This window comes from Cynoglossus semilaevis, chromosome 18 (genome assembly GCF_000523025.1).
Source record: "Cynoglossus semilaevis isolate Cse_v1.0 chromosome 18, Cse_v1.0, whole genome shotgun sequence".
NCBI lineage: Eukaryota > Metazoa > Chordata > Actinopteri > Pleuronectiformes > Cynoglossidae > Cynoglossus > Cynoglossus semilaevis.
Window position 1 is genome coordinate 5,103,186 of NC_024324.1, and position 17,268 is coordinate 5,120,453.

At 39.5% G+C, this 17,268-nt stretch overlaps 1 protein-coding gene across 10 annotated transcripts in view; it reads left to right on the forward strand.

The window, feature by feature from the left end:
• ppp1r9a (protein phosphatase 1, regulatory subunit 9A) overlaps window positions 1-17,215 on the forward strand; it is a 36,506-nt gene extending 19,291 nt beyond the window's left edge. For 2 of the 10 annotated variants that reach the window (XM_025065018.1, XM_025065019.1), the window contains 14 exons: window positions 2,302-2,406; window positions 5,633-5,768; window positions 7,749-7,901; window positions 8,503-8,556; window positions 8,869-9,098; window positions 10,124-10,220; window positions 11,789-11,927; window positions 12,091-12,160; window positions 12,339-12,387; window positions 12,557-12,601; window positions 13,523-13,642; window positions 14,358-14,381; window positions 14,673-14,852; window positions 15,000-17,215. In XM_025065018.1, coding sequence (XP_024920786.1) covers window positions 2,302-2,406; window positions 5,633-5,768; window positions 7,749-7,901; window positions 8,503-8,556; window positions 8,869-9,098; window positions 10,124-10,220; window positions 11,789-11,927; window positions 12,091-12,160; window positions 12,339-12,387; window positions 12,557-12,601; window positions 13,523-13,642; window positions 14,358-14,381; window positions 14,673-14,852; window positions 15,000-15,164 — 1,567 coding nt within the window. In that variant the 3' untranslated portion in view covers window positions 15,165-17,215. The remainder of the gene's footprint in view (window positions 1-2,301; window positions 2,407-5,632; window positions 5,769-7,748; window positions 7,902-8,502; window positions 8,557-8,868; window positions 9,099-10,123; window positions 10,221-11,788; window positions 11,928-12,090; window positions 12,161-12,338; window positions 12,388-12,556; window positions 12,602-13,522; window positions 13,643-14,357; window positions 14,382-14,672; window positions 14,853-14,999) is intronic. The other 8 variants (XM_008331304.3, XM_025065020.1, XM_025065021.1 and 5 more) reach the window with 8 other exon arrangements.
• Window positions 17,216-17,268: the final 53 nt, after the last annotated feature.

The following is a 17,268-nucleotide window of genomic DNA, read 5'->3' on the forward strand; positions in this document are numbered from 1 at the left end:
AGTTTTATTTTTAGAACATACTCCACGGGTGCCTTAGTCCATGGCGTTGCGTATTTATGTAAATTCATATTTGAAATTCATATCAAGAAAGTCAGTGACAAACATTTTCTTTCATCTCTAATCTCTAAAATATTTTTTTTCAAAACTTCAGGCTTTAAAATCAGAAGTTGGTTTTAGGTCTTGTTCTCTGTGCATAGTTTGAATTATTTGTATGCACCACATGCTGCCATTTCCACAGTGTGAAACCATCCGTGTCCCTGAGTGAATTGCTGTCTGTGTTGTGTATTTGCTGGGCCTCTGTGAACAGTGTGGAGTTAGCTCCGAACCAAGGGGGCAAACAAGGACAGGGTATGGAAGTGAGCAGTGGTGACTTCAACTCCCTTCTGTTAGACTGGTTCAAGCATCTTTCAAACTGAATTAGAAAATGAACAACACTTCCATTCTGTGCAGTTGCAGGGCAGGTAAATACAGGGTGCATTACAGCCTTGGGACACCAGAGGTTGTTTGCAGTAGGTGTTTTTTTCTATGCAGATTATTTTTGCTTTCAGAGCTGACGTTTTATTCACACATCTCACTGAGATTAGTTAAAGTGAAGTGGGCAGAGAACCTGAGGAGAGATGGGAGAAATAGTTTGTTCCAAAGTAATGTACGGCTATTGTTTTTAAGACGCAGCATCATTCATGGCATGAATCAAATTTACCTCAGAAGTAGGGTAAAAGAGTGAAGATGAAAAGATGAGAGGGTAAAATATAGGCAGGGGTCTCTAACTCTTTGTTCTCCATTTGAAATAAAAATGGCTGAGATCTACTGATCTGAACTTGTGCAACATTTAAAAAAATAAAAAAGTATTATTAATAATACAGTTAATATTTACAGTAATTAATATGTATATTAGTTATATTAATAGTTTATTTTTACTCATGTTGTGTAACATTTATTTTCATAGCTCAATTATTTCAAACACACTCATTAAGCTTTCTTTGCCTAAACATTAGCAGTATTTTACTGTCCACATATCACATTTATTATCAAAATATCACTAGTATTATATCACTAAGTATTATTATTATTGTTGTTGGTGTAACTTGGCAGCGTGGCAGTCCATAAAGAACATATATATTTTAATATTTTTATTTTATTTTCTGCATAATATCGCCGTCTACTGGCCACATTTAACATAACCGTCTGCACTCCACAAGTGTTTGTCAATCGTCATGACAGATAACTCACGCTGTGCTTTAGCTTCAGTTACACGGATATTAAACAGTAGCGAACTTATTAAATGTTGAGACAAACTTTTTGCAATTAGTATAACCATTATTCATCATTATTTTATTTTGTATTAACTCGGTTTTCTACTATCGAAAGATATCTATTTTATTCATGTTCCACAATGGTAGGAGTCACACATTTTATGATAGGATTTTATTAAGAAATGCGGTCCGTTGTTCGGTTTAGCTCCGCCAACAATGTGTAAAATATGCACTTATTATTAATAATTGTAAAAATAATTATTACAATTAATTCAAACCAATTATTTTTTGGTTTGAGAATTTTCTGTTAATAATCTTTAAACTGTATTGCACATACAAACTGACATAAAAATAATTTAAAACTAAATATAAATAATATTGTAACCTGTTGGGGCAGGTCTAATTATTTTTTGAGTTATTGCCACACAAACACACACACACACACACACACACACACGCTTTGGATAACAGTGTTTGCTAAACTTATTGTAATGTAATATATGCATATATGTGTTTTATGTTTTTTCTTTTGTTTATGTACTAGTTTTTCCATACTATCTTTGTATCGAAAAACATATATATACACATATATGTTTGTATATATATTTATATTTATGTATATATCTGGCATACCTTGCACACAGTGCCTAAAAACAGAATTGTTGTAGCCAGTGAAGCTCAGTGAATCATTAAACCTCAGTTGTGGCACAGATTGAACAGAGGCTTAGAGCTGAAGGGCTCACAGGAACTCTTTGTCCTTAGAAGCCCACCTTTTTTTTTTCTTTGGGGGCTTATTTCCTCTGTCTCATAGCCAGCCAACAGCCCAGAGTTGAAACTGTGACCACACAAATTTTGGTGCAGTTGTTTCTTTGTTTTGTTTTTTGGAAAGTAATAATAACCAGTAATAAGCCAGTTTGTCTGCCTGTTGTTTTTTTGTCCCTCCCCCTGATATGATTTGTGAGAGGAGCACAGTGAGCAGACTTTCATCATCCTTCTGAGCTCATATACATCTGCTGTTAAAAAAATATTTCCACTGTGTCTCTATCAGGATAAAGGTGAACGACCAAATCGTAGAGGTGGATGGGACCAGCCTGGTGGGCGTCACCCAGAGCTTTGCCGCCTCCGTCCTCAGGAACACATCAGGAGTGGTTCGGTGAGACACTCAAGCACACCACTAACATGCTGTTTCTTAGAGTCAGCAAATACTTCCCAACAACCTCGCTGTCTGCACTGGACGTTGCCTTTATAAATGAGTCCTGTCAGTGTTTACCTTGTTTTGAGTTCACATGTGTCGCAGTGTTATAAATGATGGGGACTACTAATTACTGGAATCCAGCAGGGGGCCGGATTGGACGGCTTGGTGGGTCTAATTTGGTCCACGGGCTGCCAGTTGATGAGGACAGCTGACGTAAGAAAATATAATAACAAATCAACTGAAATGATTCATTGTAACAAAACTCAGTGTAAAAACCTCCAGAACAAACTTTGATCTCAGTTTTACATTTGTCTTTTTTTCATGGTTGGCATTGTTTGCAGTGAGTTCTGAGACTCTGAGGCTCCTGTCCTGTCATTTTCTTCTTCTTCTTCTCCTCCTCCTTCTTCTTTTTCTTCTTCTTTTTCGTCCTGCCGTCCTGCTGCTCGCCTTTCAACACAGCCACTTCAGCAGCTCCTGTCATGTCGGTCGGTGTGAATCTCTGCTTCATTAACATTTCTCTGGAGATGCTGGAACACAATATGTGACAAAAAGTCTGCTGCTATTACGTGTGTATGTGTGTGAGCTCACACACACACACACACTCACACACACATTAAAAATCAAAGAAAGGCTCTAATTCAGAAAACCATCCTTGGCAACTGCCTTAACGTGCCATCTTAGATTTCCGTTATTTCTTGGAATGGTTTTCATGTTCCTTCTCTTCCTTCTTTTTTTTCACGTTCTCTGTAGGAACGTCGTGGGCCGGACGGAGACGTTGTTTGAACAGATAGATGCTGTTTGCTGGACTAATATTGACAATGGAAGTTTTCCACATTCCAAAAATGTGGCACAGTGTATGGGTCAGCCTTGAAACAGATAAATTTGTCACTTGTTAGGCTTCCTGTCAAGTAGAAGTAGTGCAAATAGAATGTAGGTTGGAGTGCAGGGAGGGAGGGAAATCAAAATAATAATAATAAAAACAATACAGAGGTGAGATTTAGATTTATTTTTGTTTTTGTGTCAGTATCAATGACGGATCACGTTCACTCTACTCTCCTTTTCTCCTGCACATTTCCTGTCCTTCTCCATCACGTCTCACCCACTCGCTTCACCATCGCCTCCTCCTCTTCATCCTCCTCCTCCTCTGTGAATCCTTCACTCTCTGATCACCATGAGCTTTCTTGGCCCACTGTCCCAGATTTGCTTTCCTGGCTATATTTAACCCGGGGCACCAACAGCAAATCATCCAGGTTTTTCCTTCAACCCTGTGACGATGGAAAATAAATGTTCGACTTTGACACCACATCGAGGAAAAATAAACCATAATATACGGTCTAGGATGACTTGAACATTTTCCCCAGGCTCTGGTGTGGTGCAATGAATGCATTTATATTAGCTCAAGCTAACAAAAGCTAACATAAGGGTGGTATTTTTTTAACCTTCCATCATACACTCAGCCCTGCTGCTGTTCTGTGTCTTGTATTTAGCGGGTTATGGTTAAAAAAAAAAAAGGTGATCACTGCTGTTCTGCATCTAATCATTGGTTGATCCATTGATCAATATTTAAATATAATTTGACAAAACATCACAAACATGAAGTGTTTGTGCATTTTTTTACTTTTCATCAAGCGGGCCAGATGACTCCCCCCCCCCCCCCATCAGGCCGGATTTGGCCCACCGGCCGTATGTTTGACACCCCTGCTCTCTGTTAATAGACTTTAGTTTATCTCATCTCCAAACCTGTGACTCTCGTCTCGTACTGTAGCTGTCTGTCCTTCCATTTCTACTCACTCAGCAAGATTTGGAAACTAAAATTGGACGAATGTCGACCGAATCTAAATGAGATAAACAGTGATGGATTCTGCTGTCAGGCTGTGGCACCACTGTGTGTGGGCAGCAGGGATGTGGAAGATACCAAGACCCACTTCACATGCATTAGGTAGAGAGCTGTTTCCAGGTCAACTGCTGCTCAGACATCCTTGCCATCCAGAGGCTTTGTTTTACTTTTTATTCATTACTCACTGGCAGCAGACAGAGCTTTGGTCCAGCGCTCAGATTACCCTAAAAAAAACCTTTTTCTCTCTGTCTGTGTCTGTGCCCTTGAGTTCTTCCCTCTCACTCACTGCCAGATCAAACTGGTATTTCTGCTGCTCTCTGAGGGCCTGTTTCTGTGTCCCTCGGTAAAAACTCCAGCTCTCTGCTGTAAAAATCACTCTTCTCTCTCTCTGTACGCCCTCCTCTCTCACTCAAATGCACCCTCAGTCCCTCACACCCAGTCAAGAGGAGAGCGCTCCTGCTGAGATAATTACAGGATTCATGTCGGGCTTTCCCAGAATAGGTCAGAGAAATTCAACTTCTACAAAGAACTGTATGAAGTGATGTGATCTTTATGACCATAAACACTTGTTTAGGCCCCGGTCACTTGAACGTCTCCTGATCTAAGCTTCTTTCATGTTGTCAGTATCTAATATACTGTACTCCATGTACAACTGCAGTAGTTGTAACTCCATGGCTCAGAGGCACAGCCTGTGGCCGTCCCAGTTCACTTCCATTTGAGGCTAATGACAGGCTGCTTGGCTGAGCCCACTGTCCTCACGCATTATTATGTGTTTCCCGTCTCCGTGCCCTGCCCTGATTCGTCAGCAGATATTGATGTCATTGCTGTGTGGCTGTGGGCCTTGGCTGCAGTCACACTGTGCGAGGCTGCTGTGGTCACGGCTCTGCACAAATCCTCTACGCTGGGAGAGAGGCACGGGAGGTCACTGCAGGAGTGTATGATAAATATTCTGTCCTGAGAATGGAGTTCAGACATCAGTCTAGTCCTGAAGTTGATGACAAAAGTGAACAGTTTGAAAGGATTCATAATCCAAGAGTCTAAGAACAAATCATCTTAACAAGATTTTTCTGATACTTGATGTTGGTGTCTGCAACCTTAAGAAAACACCTTTGTTTCTAATCAAATACTATATTCTCACAAACCTGTTCCTAACGACATGTAAATACTACAGCTACTTATAAAAGTGTAATGCTATTAGCATGCTAGCTCCGCACTTCTACAGGTCGGATGTGGGTTTATCATGTGAACTATTTGTCGGTTTTGGAGGTGCTGTTGGTATGAGTACTGCCAGCTCTGTGTATCACTGTGTACTGCCAGGTCTCTGTGTAACTGGGTCTGTGTTTGCAGGTTCCTGATTGGTCGAGAGCGTCCTGGCCAGCAGAGCGAGGTGGCCACTCTGATCCAGCAGACTTTGGAGCAAGAGCGGAGACAGAGGGAGCTGCTGGAGCAGCAGTACGCCCACTACGACGCTGACGATGATGAGGTAATGACTGACAAGACGAGGTACACGCTGGTACCTTGTCTACCTTTGCTCCAGAAGTACTTTTTCTCCTTCAGCTGACTTTCATTTTTTTTCTTTTTAAACGTCTATTATAGAAAACTCAAATGTTACATTTCCTAATGAAGGAGCCTTTGACTTTTGAAAGTGAGTTTATACTCAGCGTGTCTTACGTGGTGCATTTTAAAACATCCATTGATCTAAATGATGGAGTTCAGCTTTCATACTTTGTGCCTTTCTTCCCATGAAATACTCTACATCAAAGAGTTTGAATGAAGCCCTTGTGAATCGTCTGAAGACAAGAGGATTTGCAGCTACTTCCGCTCAACATTATTACTTTAAAAAATTGGAGATTTCAGCAGCCCTTCTTTTGTGTGACTCAGTGGAACTAAAAGGTCTCCACCCACACACAGGGTCATGTTATAAGTTTTAGATTAATCATGATTAATCTGCAGCTACGCTATGATTAATCAAAGTTAAAAAAGAAAAATGACAGCCCTAAACTAAACAGGTTAAAGTTGTTTGTCCAAGAATCCTTTCCGGGGAAACACACTGCTGCCAGTGTAGATCACCGTCTGTGTCATGTGTGAATGACTACACTGTTACCAAACCATTACAGAGATCGATGGAGCAATAAAAAACAGCATCAATATTAACATCTTTATAAATATTATATCAACTTCTCACCCGGTGGAGGGGGGAGGAGGGTGTGTCTCCCTGCCTGGTTAGAGCTGACGGAGGTGCTGGAGTCCCACAGGGGGAGGGTTCTCCTTCAGTTACTAATACAGGGCCTAATTATGTATAATGTGACACATGTGCAGTATGTGTGTGTTTGTGTGTGTGTGAAGATCACTGTGAACCTTTGATAATATTAGACTAGTATCTGCCTATTAAAACAATTTGCATGGAGTCACACACAGTTGTATCTTTAAAAATGAGTACATCATAAATTGTTTGGTGTCCACTGTCAGCCTGGTCTAGAACACAGGACTCTTCCCATCATCCCTCCTTCCTCCTCTCTCTCCCGAGTCTTCGCGCCTGTGCTCGGAGTAAACTGCGTTCATTATGTTCAAATTGTTGTTTGATGGCCCACACGTGTGCAGATTAAAACTCCACCCACAAAAATATGGAACCTCGCCGCTTGATGCTGGCGCCATGGCAACAAAAGAGACTATTATGTAAATGGTCGACTGCAGACAAATCAGGCCAAAGCGGAGTGATCAGGGCGGAAGAAAGAGGGAGGGAAGATGTAGGCCAAGATGATGAGACTGTACGTGTGTGTGGGGGGGGGAGGGGGGGGGGGGGTGAGGGAGAGACGATGGCAGGGGGGGAAATAACGACACAGAAACAGAACGGGGGGGGGGGGGGGGGGGGGGGGGGGGGGTGAGGGAGAGACGATGGCAGAGGGGAAAATAACGACACAGAAACAGACAGTGGGTTAACAAAATCCAGGCTATTCCATTTACTGAGAGCCAGTAAAATATTCAAATTTGCTGAGATGCAGACGGATATGTTTCCACAAGGCTCCACTGGAAACATCAGCCCCTGCTGGTCACCGGCCAACAACTCCATTTACTGATGCATTCACATCCAAAGTCAGCCCCTGCCAACAGCCATTAAACAGTCTTCTGGGATCAAGGAAAATTAAAAGACCTTGAGGAGAAGTAGGAGTAGGAGTAGGCAGAAGTTGTGGGTCAGCGTTCGCAATAGCAGAGGATTATATTAGAATTGTCCTTTCTTCACCCACAGGGGGTGCTAAAGACAGCCGGAATGATGTGATTTTTGCAAAAAACTACTCAAACTACTATCCCGATTTTGCAACCTACGGTGGTGACCCACGATATAGAAAATGTTTTTTTCTCATTTCACAAAAATTAAACTAAATTCACAAAAATGTAATTTTTCACACATTTGTATTTGTGTTTGTAATTGACTGTGTACATTCTTTTGCGTTTGTTCCTGAAGCAGACCGGCGAGTATGCCACCGATGATGAGGAGACAGGGACGACGGTGGGGGGAGGAGAGAAGAGCATCGAGGTCTTTGATTTGCCAGAGACGGAGGACATCTTGTCTCCATCGGAACTGGACGCCACCAAACTCTATCAGAAGTTCCGAGAGGTGAAGTCCAACACTTTGACCTTTCACGTTTGAATCATGAATAGGAAACATGTTTGATGCCATGGCTTTTTTTATGGCTTTTGTTGAACTACACTTGAACCCAGAAGATTACAGTAGCTAAACAACCAGCTAAATTCACTGAAGAATATTTATCAACCTTTTTTAACATAGATATGTTTTGACACATGGCAGGACCCAAATGCACTAGTGGTTGCAGCTTGCATCAACAATTTAACAGTCTGCGTTAGGGATTTTCCTAGGACAGTGACGGCATCGCTGGCCTTAGATTGCTTCAATTTATTTTGTTAGCACTTGTGACTTATCAGACTAATTGCTGAGTGGAAGTAACATTTGTTTTAATGGTAATATAATGTGTTCAATGTCAAATGTTTACTCATTACTCCATCATAGTCTCATGTTTTAGTTACAGTTAGTACAGGAGCAAGGATGCTGTTAGTGTGAGGTCAGCTCACGCTCTGTCCCCGACTCCGCCTGTCCTTCTACAGTAAATCGTCAGAAGTGAAAGCCTGCGTGTTTGATTATGTAACCGCTTTCTTCTTCTTCTTCTTCTTCTTCTCTCTTCTGCACTTTTCTCCAACAGCTCCAGATCAAGCACACAGTGACCGAGGCTGAGATCCAGAAGCTGAAGAACAAGGTAAGGTCGACAGAAACTGTAGATGAGGACTGCAGGTGGTGTCAGTGACAGAGGTTTGTTTTTTGAAGCATATAATGACATTTAAACATATTTAAATAAAAATATTTATAAGAATGTTCAAGAGAATATCTTATTTAAAATGTTATTTTTTTTTGTTTTTTTTTAATCCAAAATTATATAATTTCATGCTCCTTGTTCATGTTTAAACCCTGACCCCTGCTCTGATCTGAGGGATTGAAGCTCTGGTTTTTAATATAGTTCATTATTAAAATGTGTGTATTATTGTGAATGTCATTGTTTTCTCCTCTTCAGCTGGCATCAGTGGAGAGGGAAAAGCAGCGCTGGGAGAAGGAGAAGAGCCAGCTGAAGGCCAGCATCGAAGAGAACAAGGAGAGAATGTTAAAACTGGAGAGCTACTGGATCGAGGCCCAGACCCTCTGCCACACCGTCAACGAACACCTGAAGGAGGCCCAGGCCCAGTACCAGACTCTGGAGAAGAAGTACAACAAAGCCAAGAAGCTCATCAAGGACTTCCAGCAGAAGTGAGTGCGCAGACCTACTTGGAAACTATAACCAATCAGATCAATGCTTATATTATCTGTACAAAGATAATGGAGAGATCCCTACTGGCCATCGGTATGAATTTAGTCTACCTTTACTTTTTTTTCTTTAAGCTGACCTAGACAAGTGTTTCTTCTTCTGTTTTGGTTCTGCAACAGAGAATAAACCTGGGTCATTGAACCTACATGTGTTCAACTAGCTGACAGAGCCATAACAATGTCTGGACCAGACCAGATTTGCTCAACGCCCAAACTTAAATCTTGATTCAAAAATGATTTCCCATAATTCTCTTCCTTATTTCTTTCACACTCGTCCTCATTTGGATTCCACATGTGAAAACAATTCCGACTGTGACTCTTTTTTCTGAAGACTGGCTCTCTTATCCCGTTTGAGCCGTCAGAGCTGAGTCTCCATTCTGATGGAGTGCACGGAGCTCGTTGCTCAGTCCCATCACACCCTGCCCTACTCAGCTCCTGTCTGACTGGCTGTAATTGGCTGTGGCTCTGCGGGCCAAATGAGGAGTAACTGATGAAACAAGGTCTCCACAGAGGGAGGAGGCGGCAGCACAGGGGAGATGGGGATGAGTGGGGGAGCACTGTTATACACTGTGTGTGTGTGTGTGTGTGTGTGTGTGTGTGTGTGATCAGCAGTAGGATCCTGAACTTCTGTATCAGCATGGTCACAGATGACAACATCTGTTATTAGCAGAAATGATTCACATGGCAGCAGGTTTTGGGCCATCAACTTACATTTTGAGGCATTTCTGGGACTGTTTATTTTTTGACATTTTTCCGTAATAGTGAGACTGTAGTCTTGTGTAGACTTGTTTTTAGTGATATTTTAACATGTTCAGATATTATGTTTTTTTTTTAGAGTTTTTAGCACAATTCTCCTCCCAACACAAACACACGCACACACTTTCCTCATCCTAACACTGCCAAATTCAGCACTGTACAATGTGTTTGTTTGTTTTTTTTTTTCAAAATGTCTGTTTCGTCTTCTTCAGGGAGGTGGAGTTGATCCAAAAGGAGGATGCAGAGAGGAGGCGTTTGGAGGAGGCTGAAAAATCTCACCTGGCTGAGATCCAGGGACTTCAAGTCAGGGTAAATTGACTCACTGTACAGTAACTCACTGGGGCCAACCTAGATACACGTTAGTAAGAGGTCTTAATCTAGTGTTCCGCAACCTATTTCACTGTGCCTTCCATTTGATACCACATTAAACAGTTATCTATATATACCGTATATATATACGCTGTTGTAGTATCCAAAAATATTTAATAGAAATCACCAAAAACATGCCTTATCTAATCCAAAAAATATTTGCAAAATTAGAAAGAAAATCATCAAAATCTTTTTTGACCAAAAATGACACAAGAAGTTTACATTCTGACTTTTTATAAAAAAAAATTCAAAAAGTTTTCTAAGTGCTCTATGTTTATGAGAAACATGCAGGAAAAGATACAATTTTGGAAAATAATTTTACAAAAATGTGTCAAAATTTTTTAGTTTCTGACCAAACAATTACACAAAAGGTTCAGATTTTGACAAATAAAATCTAACATAAAATTTTCTAAAAATGTTCCCTAACTGCCCTAAATATTTGAGGAATATGCAAGAAAAGTTACAACTTTAAAAAATAGTTTTACAAAAATGTTCATCAAAAAAGTTTAGTTTTTGACCAAGAATGACACAAAGTTCATATTTTGAAAAAGGGTTTTATAAAAAGAAATTTGTAAAAATGTTCTCTAACTGCCCTAATTTGATGGGCAACGTGCAAGAAAAAGATACAATTTTAAAAAATAATTTTACAATAATTTTCATCAAAAAAGTTTAGTTTTTGACCAAAAATGACACGAAAAGTTCACATTTTGAAAAGAAGTTTTTACAAAAAGGAAATTAGTAAAAATGTTCTCTAACTGCCCTAATTAGATGAGTAACGTGCAGGAAAAGATCCAATTTTAAAAAATAATTTTACAAAAATGTTCTTCAAAAAAGTTTAGTTTCTGACCAAAAATGACACAAACAGTTCACATTTTGACAGAAAATTTTATAGAACAAAATTTCTAAAAATGTTAACTAAATACCCTAATTTTATGAGAAACATGCAGGTAAAGATGTAATTTTGACAAATAATTTTAAAAAAAATTTCATCAAATTTTTTTAGGGCTTGACCAAAAAATGACACGAAAAGTTCACATTTTGACAGAAACTTTTATTTAAAAAATTCTAAAAAATCTTCTGTAGAATGCAAGATTATATCCTAAAACATGCTGCCAAGTGAATATTTTGTGTTTAAAAGTCCAAAAAGTATTTTATATGAATATTTCAAAAATCACCCAAAACATGCCTTACTATAGCCTTACCATCGTGAAAAAATAAAAAAATAATAATAATAAAAAAAGTGCCAGAAATGCCTCAGAATGCAAGTTTATGCCCCACAACATGCTGCTAAGGGAATATATTATATATTTACAAAGTTTTTCTATTAAGTTTCACAATAGCCTTGCCCTTTTTGTACCCAGGGCTCCTGCAGCTCAGTCAGAGGTGTATTTCTCCTGGGCTATATCTCTATGTTGAATGGGCTATTCTATTTCTGCTTCAAAGCAGCCCCTCTGACAGGTAAAAGCCCCCCGGCTGATGAACATGGACTGTTTCCTCTCCTGTTACAGATTGCAGCATTAGAGTCTGAGCTGATGCAGCTGATGAAGCAGAACGGCATCCAGGTCAACAACAACAACAACAGCAACAGTGCTGAGAGTGCCCAGCAGAACAGTCCAATCAGGGCTGCAGCACACGCCAGATGTGTGTGTGAGGAGGGGCATTCCGTCTAACCATCCATCCATCCATCATTTAATCAACAGCGTTGAAACTGTTGAAAGATTGTTGCATACAATGTGAATAATATATGAATATAATGAGTTGCAGTCATATTTAACATTCATGTGTTTTTTTCACTGACTGTTCATCACAGGTTCCCAGTCTCCTGCAATGTCGAGTCCATCTCACAGCCTGCAGGAGAACAGACAGGATCTGGACTCTGGGTAGGAAAAACAAAAAAGAAACTTGATTCACTTGAAGTTGATTCTATGCTATAATTGAAATGTTTACTAACCTAAGTCTCTGAAAAATGCTAAGCTAACTGTAGGTTACTACAGTGGGATACTTTGAAACTTGAAAACTTGAATGAAACCATTCATAACAGCGTGACATTTTTTTCAGCTCGGTGGAGCCAGCAACAGAAGACTGCCCAGAGAAACTTCAGGCCAAGGTACGAGACGTTTGTACAGTAGGTTTTTTTTTTTTTTAAAACACACACTTCACAGCGATGTCATTTTAAACTACTGTGTTTCAGTCACAGCAGGTTATTGTTGTATATTCTGTGTGTTCTGATGTGTTTCCGCTTCACTTTGACAAATCCTGTTGTTTTTGTTTAACAGACCTCCCTCACATGGCCCCACTTCTTCTCCTATTCTTATTACTTGGTACTGTATTTTGTGTGTTTTCTTCCATTTTATCTCTATATGCTGACAAAGGAATGCATAAATGAAGAAACACATAATTTAACTAATGTAAAGATTGAATCAATTCTGAAATACTTTCAATTACTTTATCAATATCAATTATTGATTCAAATAAAAATAATACAAAATAACATGCAGAATGACGTGGAAATAATATGTAGCTTCTGATTCACAGTCTTAATCTTGTAGATGTCTAATCACTCGTCTAATGTAAGAGCTCTTTTGATTTTTTTTTGTAATTTCTAATTATTCATTTTATTCATAGAGTTTAATGATATTAACTAGTTTTACTTCTGGTATTTGCCTTAAAATATGTAGCTTTGTCCTCATTAATGGTTATAATTCAGAAACAAATGTACTTTTTTGGAACTTCTACCATAGATTCAAGTAAAATACTATACCAATAAGTTCCTGAACAAATCTCCAAGATTAAAACTACTTGAAATACTTTTCAGTTTTTGATTCCTAACCATCCATACAGTGATAAGGACCAAACCAAAAATGGATACTGTCTTTGCCTCACAGCTCACTAAACAATTTCATGTCTGTGTTTGCACTGCACTCCAGTGCCTGTGGTACATTAAGCATGTTTTACTTTTTAATAACCTCAAATATAAAGAAGACCCACATCAGTCATTCTGGTACATGCTGAGAGGAAAAGAGCATATTTTCTTGATTCATTTACTGCTCCTCCAGCTTAACAAACAGATTTAATAACCTCCCTCTGATCAGATTTACTGCATCGTCACACTAATGCAGCATCATGTCGCTTTTAATCATTCTCACTTTGCAGACCAAAATGAGAAGATTGTGTTCTCGCTCCCTCTCCGATGGCTCCGCTCAGAGACGTTTCAGTGTAAATGTGCGGCTGGTTTCTTGCAGGGACCCACTTTGAACGAGGACCTGAGTGCCAGCAGCAGCAGCTCGGTGGAGATCAGTGGACTGCTGAATGAAGCTCAGACATCGGGACACTCTCACACACTTGTGCTGTCGTCAGATGAGGTACTTCGACGACCTTACAATTTAAAACCCTTAGTTTCAGACAGTGATTCTAAATCTTTGTGCCGCTGCACATTAGTGTGTGACGTGAGATCAACTAGCAACCCAAACTGAAAATGTATTTACCTCACATAAAATCTTTGTCTGCAGCAGAGAAAGGCAGACTCATACTCTTCATACTCTTCCACTAGGTGGCAGCAGATAGTTATAGTATAGCAGTGTTGTGCTCAACTAAACAGGCCCAGGTATTACACTAAGTACAGTCAATTGAAACTAGAAGATTAAAATGTTTCATTAATTATAATTTTGGGGCACACAGTTTTCATTATTTATGTTAAATATATTTTATTACATTAAAATAGTTATAGTATAATAGTTTTGTGATATTTTGGATGTAGAATTTAGGATAATACCAATACAATTGCAGACCTTTTTCACCGTAATGAAGCTTCTTTTTTTTTTTTTGTCTGCTTGCCCTCATTTATCATTTTCACTGTTACTGCCTGAAAATGAAGTCGTCATCCTGCGGGAAGAGTGACTTCTTTTTGTGTTATTTTCTTTACAGATAACACAACACGGTGCTGAAATCATTGTTGAACCTTAAGCTAAAGCCATATACATGTCACCTTTAGGTCAGGCTTGCTGTAGTGACATTTGTTCTTGCTGCTCTGTTAACAAGCCAGTCATTTTCTATTGTTTCCTTTGCTGCCATGTTCAGAGTCTGGATATGATAGATGATGAGGTGAGAGTGAGGCTGCATGCCTGCAAAGGTTAACTGTTTCCCTGAAACTGTGTGCCTTAAGTAAAATCCATATCTCCCTGTTTCATTTTTATACCCTTGCTGTGTTTCTGTGTTTGTTATATTTTTCACTGCGTGCCTTTCTCCTGTCACCTTACCGTAGTATACCTTTATGTGTTGGCGATCCACTTTTAGTGCATGATAATAATAATAATAATAATAATAAAGCACAGTATATCAGCTTTATAAATGTTTCCTACCTGTTTATGCTGTAATTGCTCTTCGTGTGTTCAGATCTTGGATGAGAGCCAGCTCTCCAAGTATCAGCTGCAGAACCACAGCATCACAGAGTGGACCTCCCAGCAAGTTGCCTGCTGGCTCATGGGCCTTAACTTGGAACACCATGTCCCACAATTCACTGCCAAAAATATAGACGGAGAGCAGCTGATACTGCTGGACAGCACTGAACTAAAGGTGGGCTTTCACTCTGTAAATATTGTCGTGGCATGAAAACAACACACCACTCAACCGTGACAGTGTTTGGTAAAATGCTACAATAAATAACATTTGGTTGTATTTGTGTATGTTTGTAAATTTTAAGTTCTAATAATTCTTTTGTAGGCCCTAGGAGTTGCGTCTTCACAGGAACGTACCCTGATCAAGAAAAAGATCAAGGACCTCAGAGTGTTGATAGAGAAGGCCAAGAGGAACCGTGAGAAGGTGCACAAACAGCGAGAAAAGCTACGGAAGAAGGAGCTGGAGCAGCAACAGAAAGAGGTGGAGTGAAGAAAGTAGAGAGTTCGCCCTTCTCTGTAGCACGCAAACCAGTAGCATTGAGGAACGGGACCTCAGCAGGCCCCGTAAACGTGGCCTAAGGGATGCCTACTTAATCGTTCGGTATAGTTCTCACTGCTAGAGCTTCACTCTGAAATATCTGATTACTCAGTGACGTAAATCAAACCAAAAAAGTAAACGATGGATAATAAGATGCTGCCCCTTCGTCTGCTCCGTCTCACTCTCATCCCACGATTTAGTGTTGGAGGACGTTGTTGTAATTTATTTTGCAGTTAATAGCTTGTAAGTCAGATTTATTTATGGTATTTAGTGTAAAGGCTTATTCCTCTCTCACCACAAAGTAGCCATGACTGACCCATGACCCAACCTTTGGACACAGTGAGACAAATGCAGATATGTCTGATGTGCCATTTTGATAGATGTAAATACTGGACATTGATTTTTAGGGCTTTGAGCTACACTCTGGCCAGTGTGTGAAATTTAGCAGTACTCGTCTCACACCACTGGGTGGCCAAATGCTGCTTATACTTTTACTACTGATGAAGGACACTGTAACACGGTGTGGACTACACTGGAAAAGACATTTGCTGAGACAAAGCTGACAGAGAAAAATCACGGAGAATTTGATTTTGGCGCTGACCAGTTCGGTGCTCTGAACACTACTGTATACTGTACATGTACCACAACGACTGCAGTTCTCTGCGAATTACTGGTGCGGACATGCTTTAGTATTAGAACAGCTTCTACTGACGACTTCAGGTACCAATATTGTGAAATTTGTAACTCATCGACCCATATCATACAAAAAAATTAAATGTTCTGCTTAGATCATTTTTTTAGATTAATTTAAATTTCATCTTCTTCATAAACTACTACAGCCCACTTCATATAGTCTTCACACTACAAAATGATTCCCCACTGCTGCTGCCTTTAGTACATTAAGAGTAGTCGACTTTTTCTCAAATCTATGATTGTGTTGTGAAAAACAACAATTTCCGTCTGAGATTCATGCTAATCAGTGTAAACGACTTAAACTACACTAAAATGTAATCATGATATTTAAGAATGCTGCCATTCACAGTATCTGGTGATTTTTTGCCCACTGCTGATGCAGGACTAGGTTGAGTCACTGTAAAGATGACCTGTTTCGCTGATGACTGCACCTGAAAGACCTCGGTCTACTTGTGATTTGTTTTTTGTTTTTACTGTAGGATTATGAAATTCTTGAAAGGGCATTTCATCTTTAACATTCCCAGGAATTTTTGTATACCATAGGTTTACAGTAACTTTAGAAACATATTGCTGGCTTTGGTTTTAGTCCTCTTTTCTCTTCAGGACCTGGTCATTAGTTATAGGTAACATCAAGAAAATGTTGTTGTTAATTTACCTCTGAGACTGGTTTGACTGCTGCTCTGTTCGTAATATGTATTTCTGTATTTAACAAAGCAACACATTATTATTTGCATTAACTTAAATCAGAGTATTAATAACACCTAATAATAATAATAATTTAAAAAATCGTATTATTACCTTCTCTTGCCAAAACAAAACCTTTAGAAATGGCACGGTGTGGTTTTGTTGAGACCGAGGAAGGAAAAAAAATTCACTCTCTTTATTCTTGCACCTCCAATACACCTCTCATAAATGTCTTAGAAATATTTTGTACCACCTGACCCCATTTGCACCGTCCATCCTCGGACTCTCTTGGAAGCCCTGTTTTTCTATCATGTCCCAGTGTGTGTACTGTAAGCATCCTGAGGAGGAGAAACTTTCTTCTTTTTTTTTAGTGCTTGACCTTGAGCTTCCCTGGCATGATTAAAGAGAACCCCTTGGGTGGCTGATACTCCACTGCTGCTTGCTATGTTTTCAGCCATGTGTGAAAGGGTTTGTTTTCCCTGTGCATAAAAGATAATCCCACTACTATAGTACAGCCATGTGCCCACTCTTGTCACTGCCTTGATTTCTTTTACTTCCCCACCATTTTGAAAAAGCTGAAAGGGCAGCTACCTGTCACACTGAATAAAATGTGCAGTCACTGTCCACAGTGAGACTTCTGTTTTCATATATATGTATTCATATATATATTCATATATAT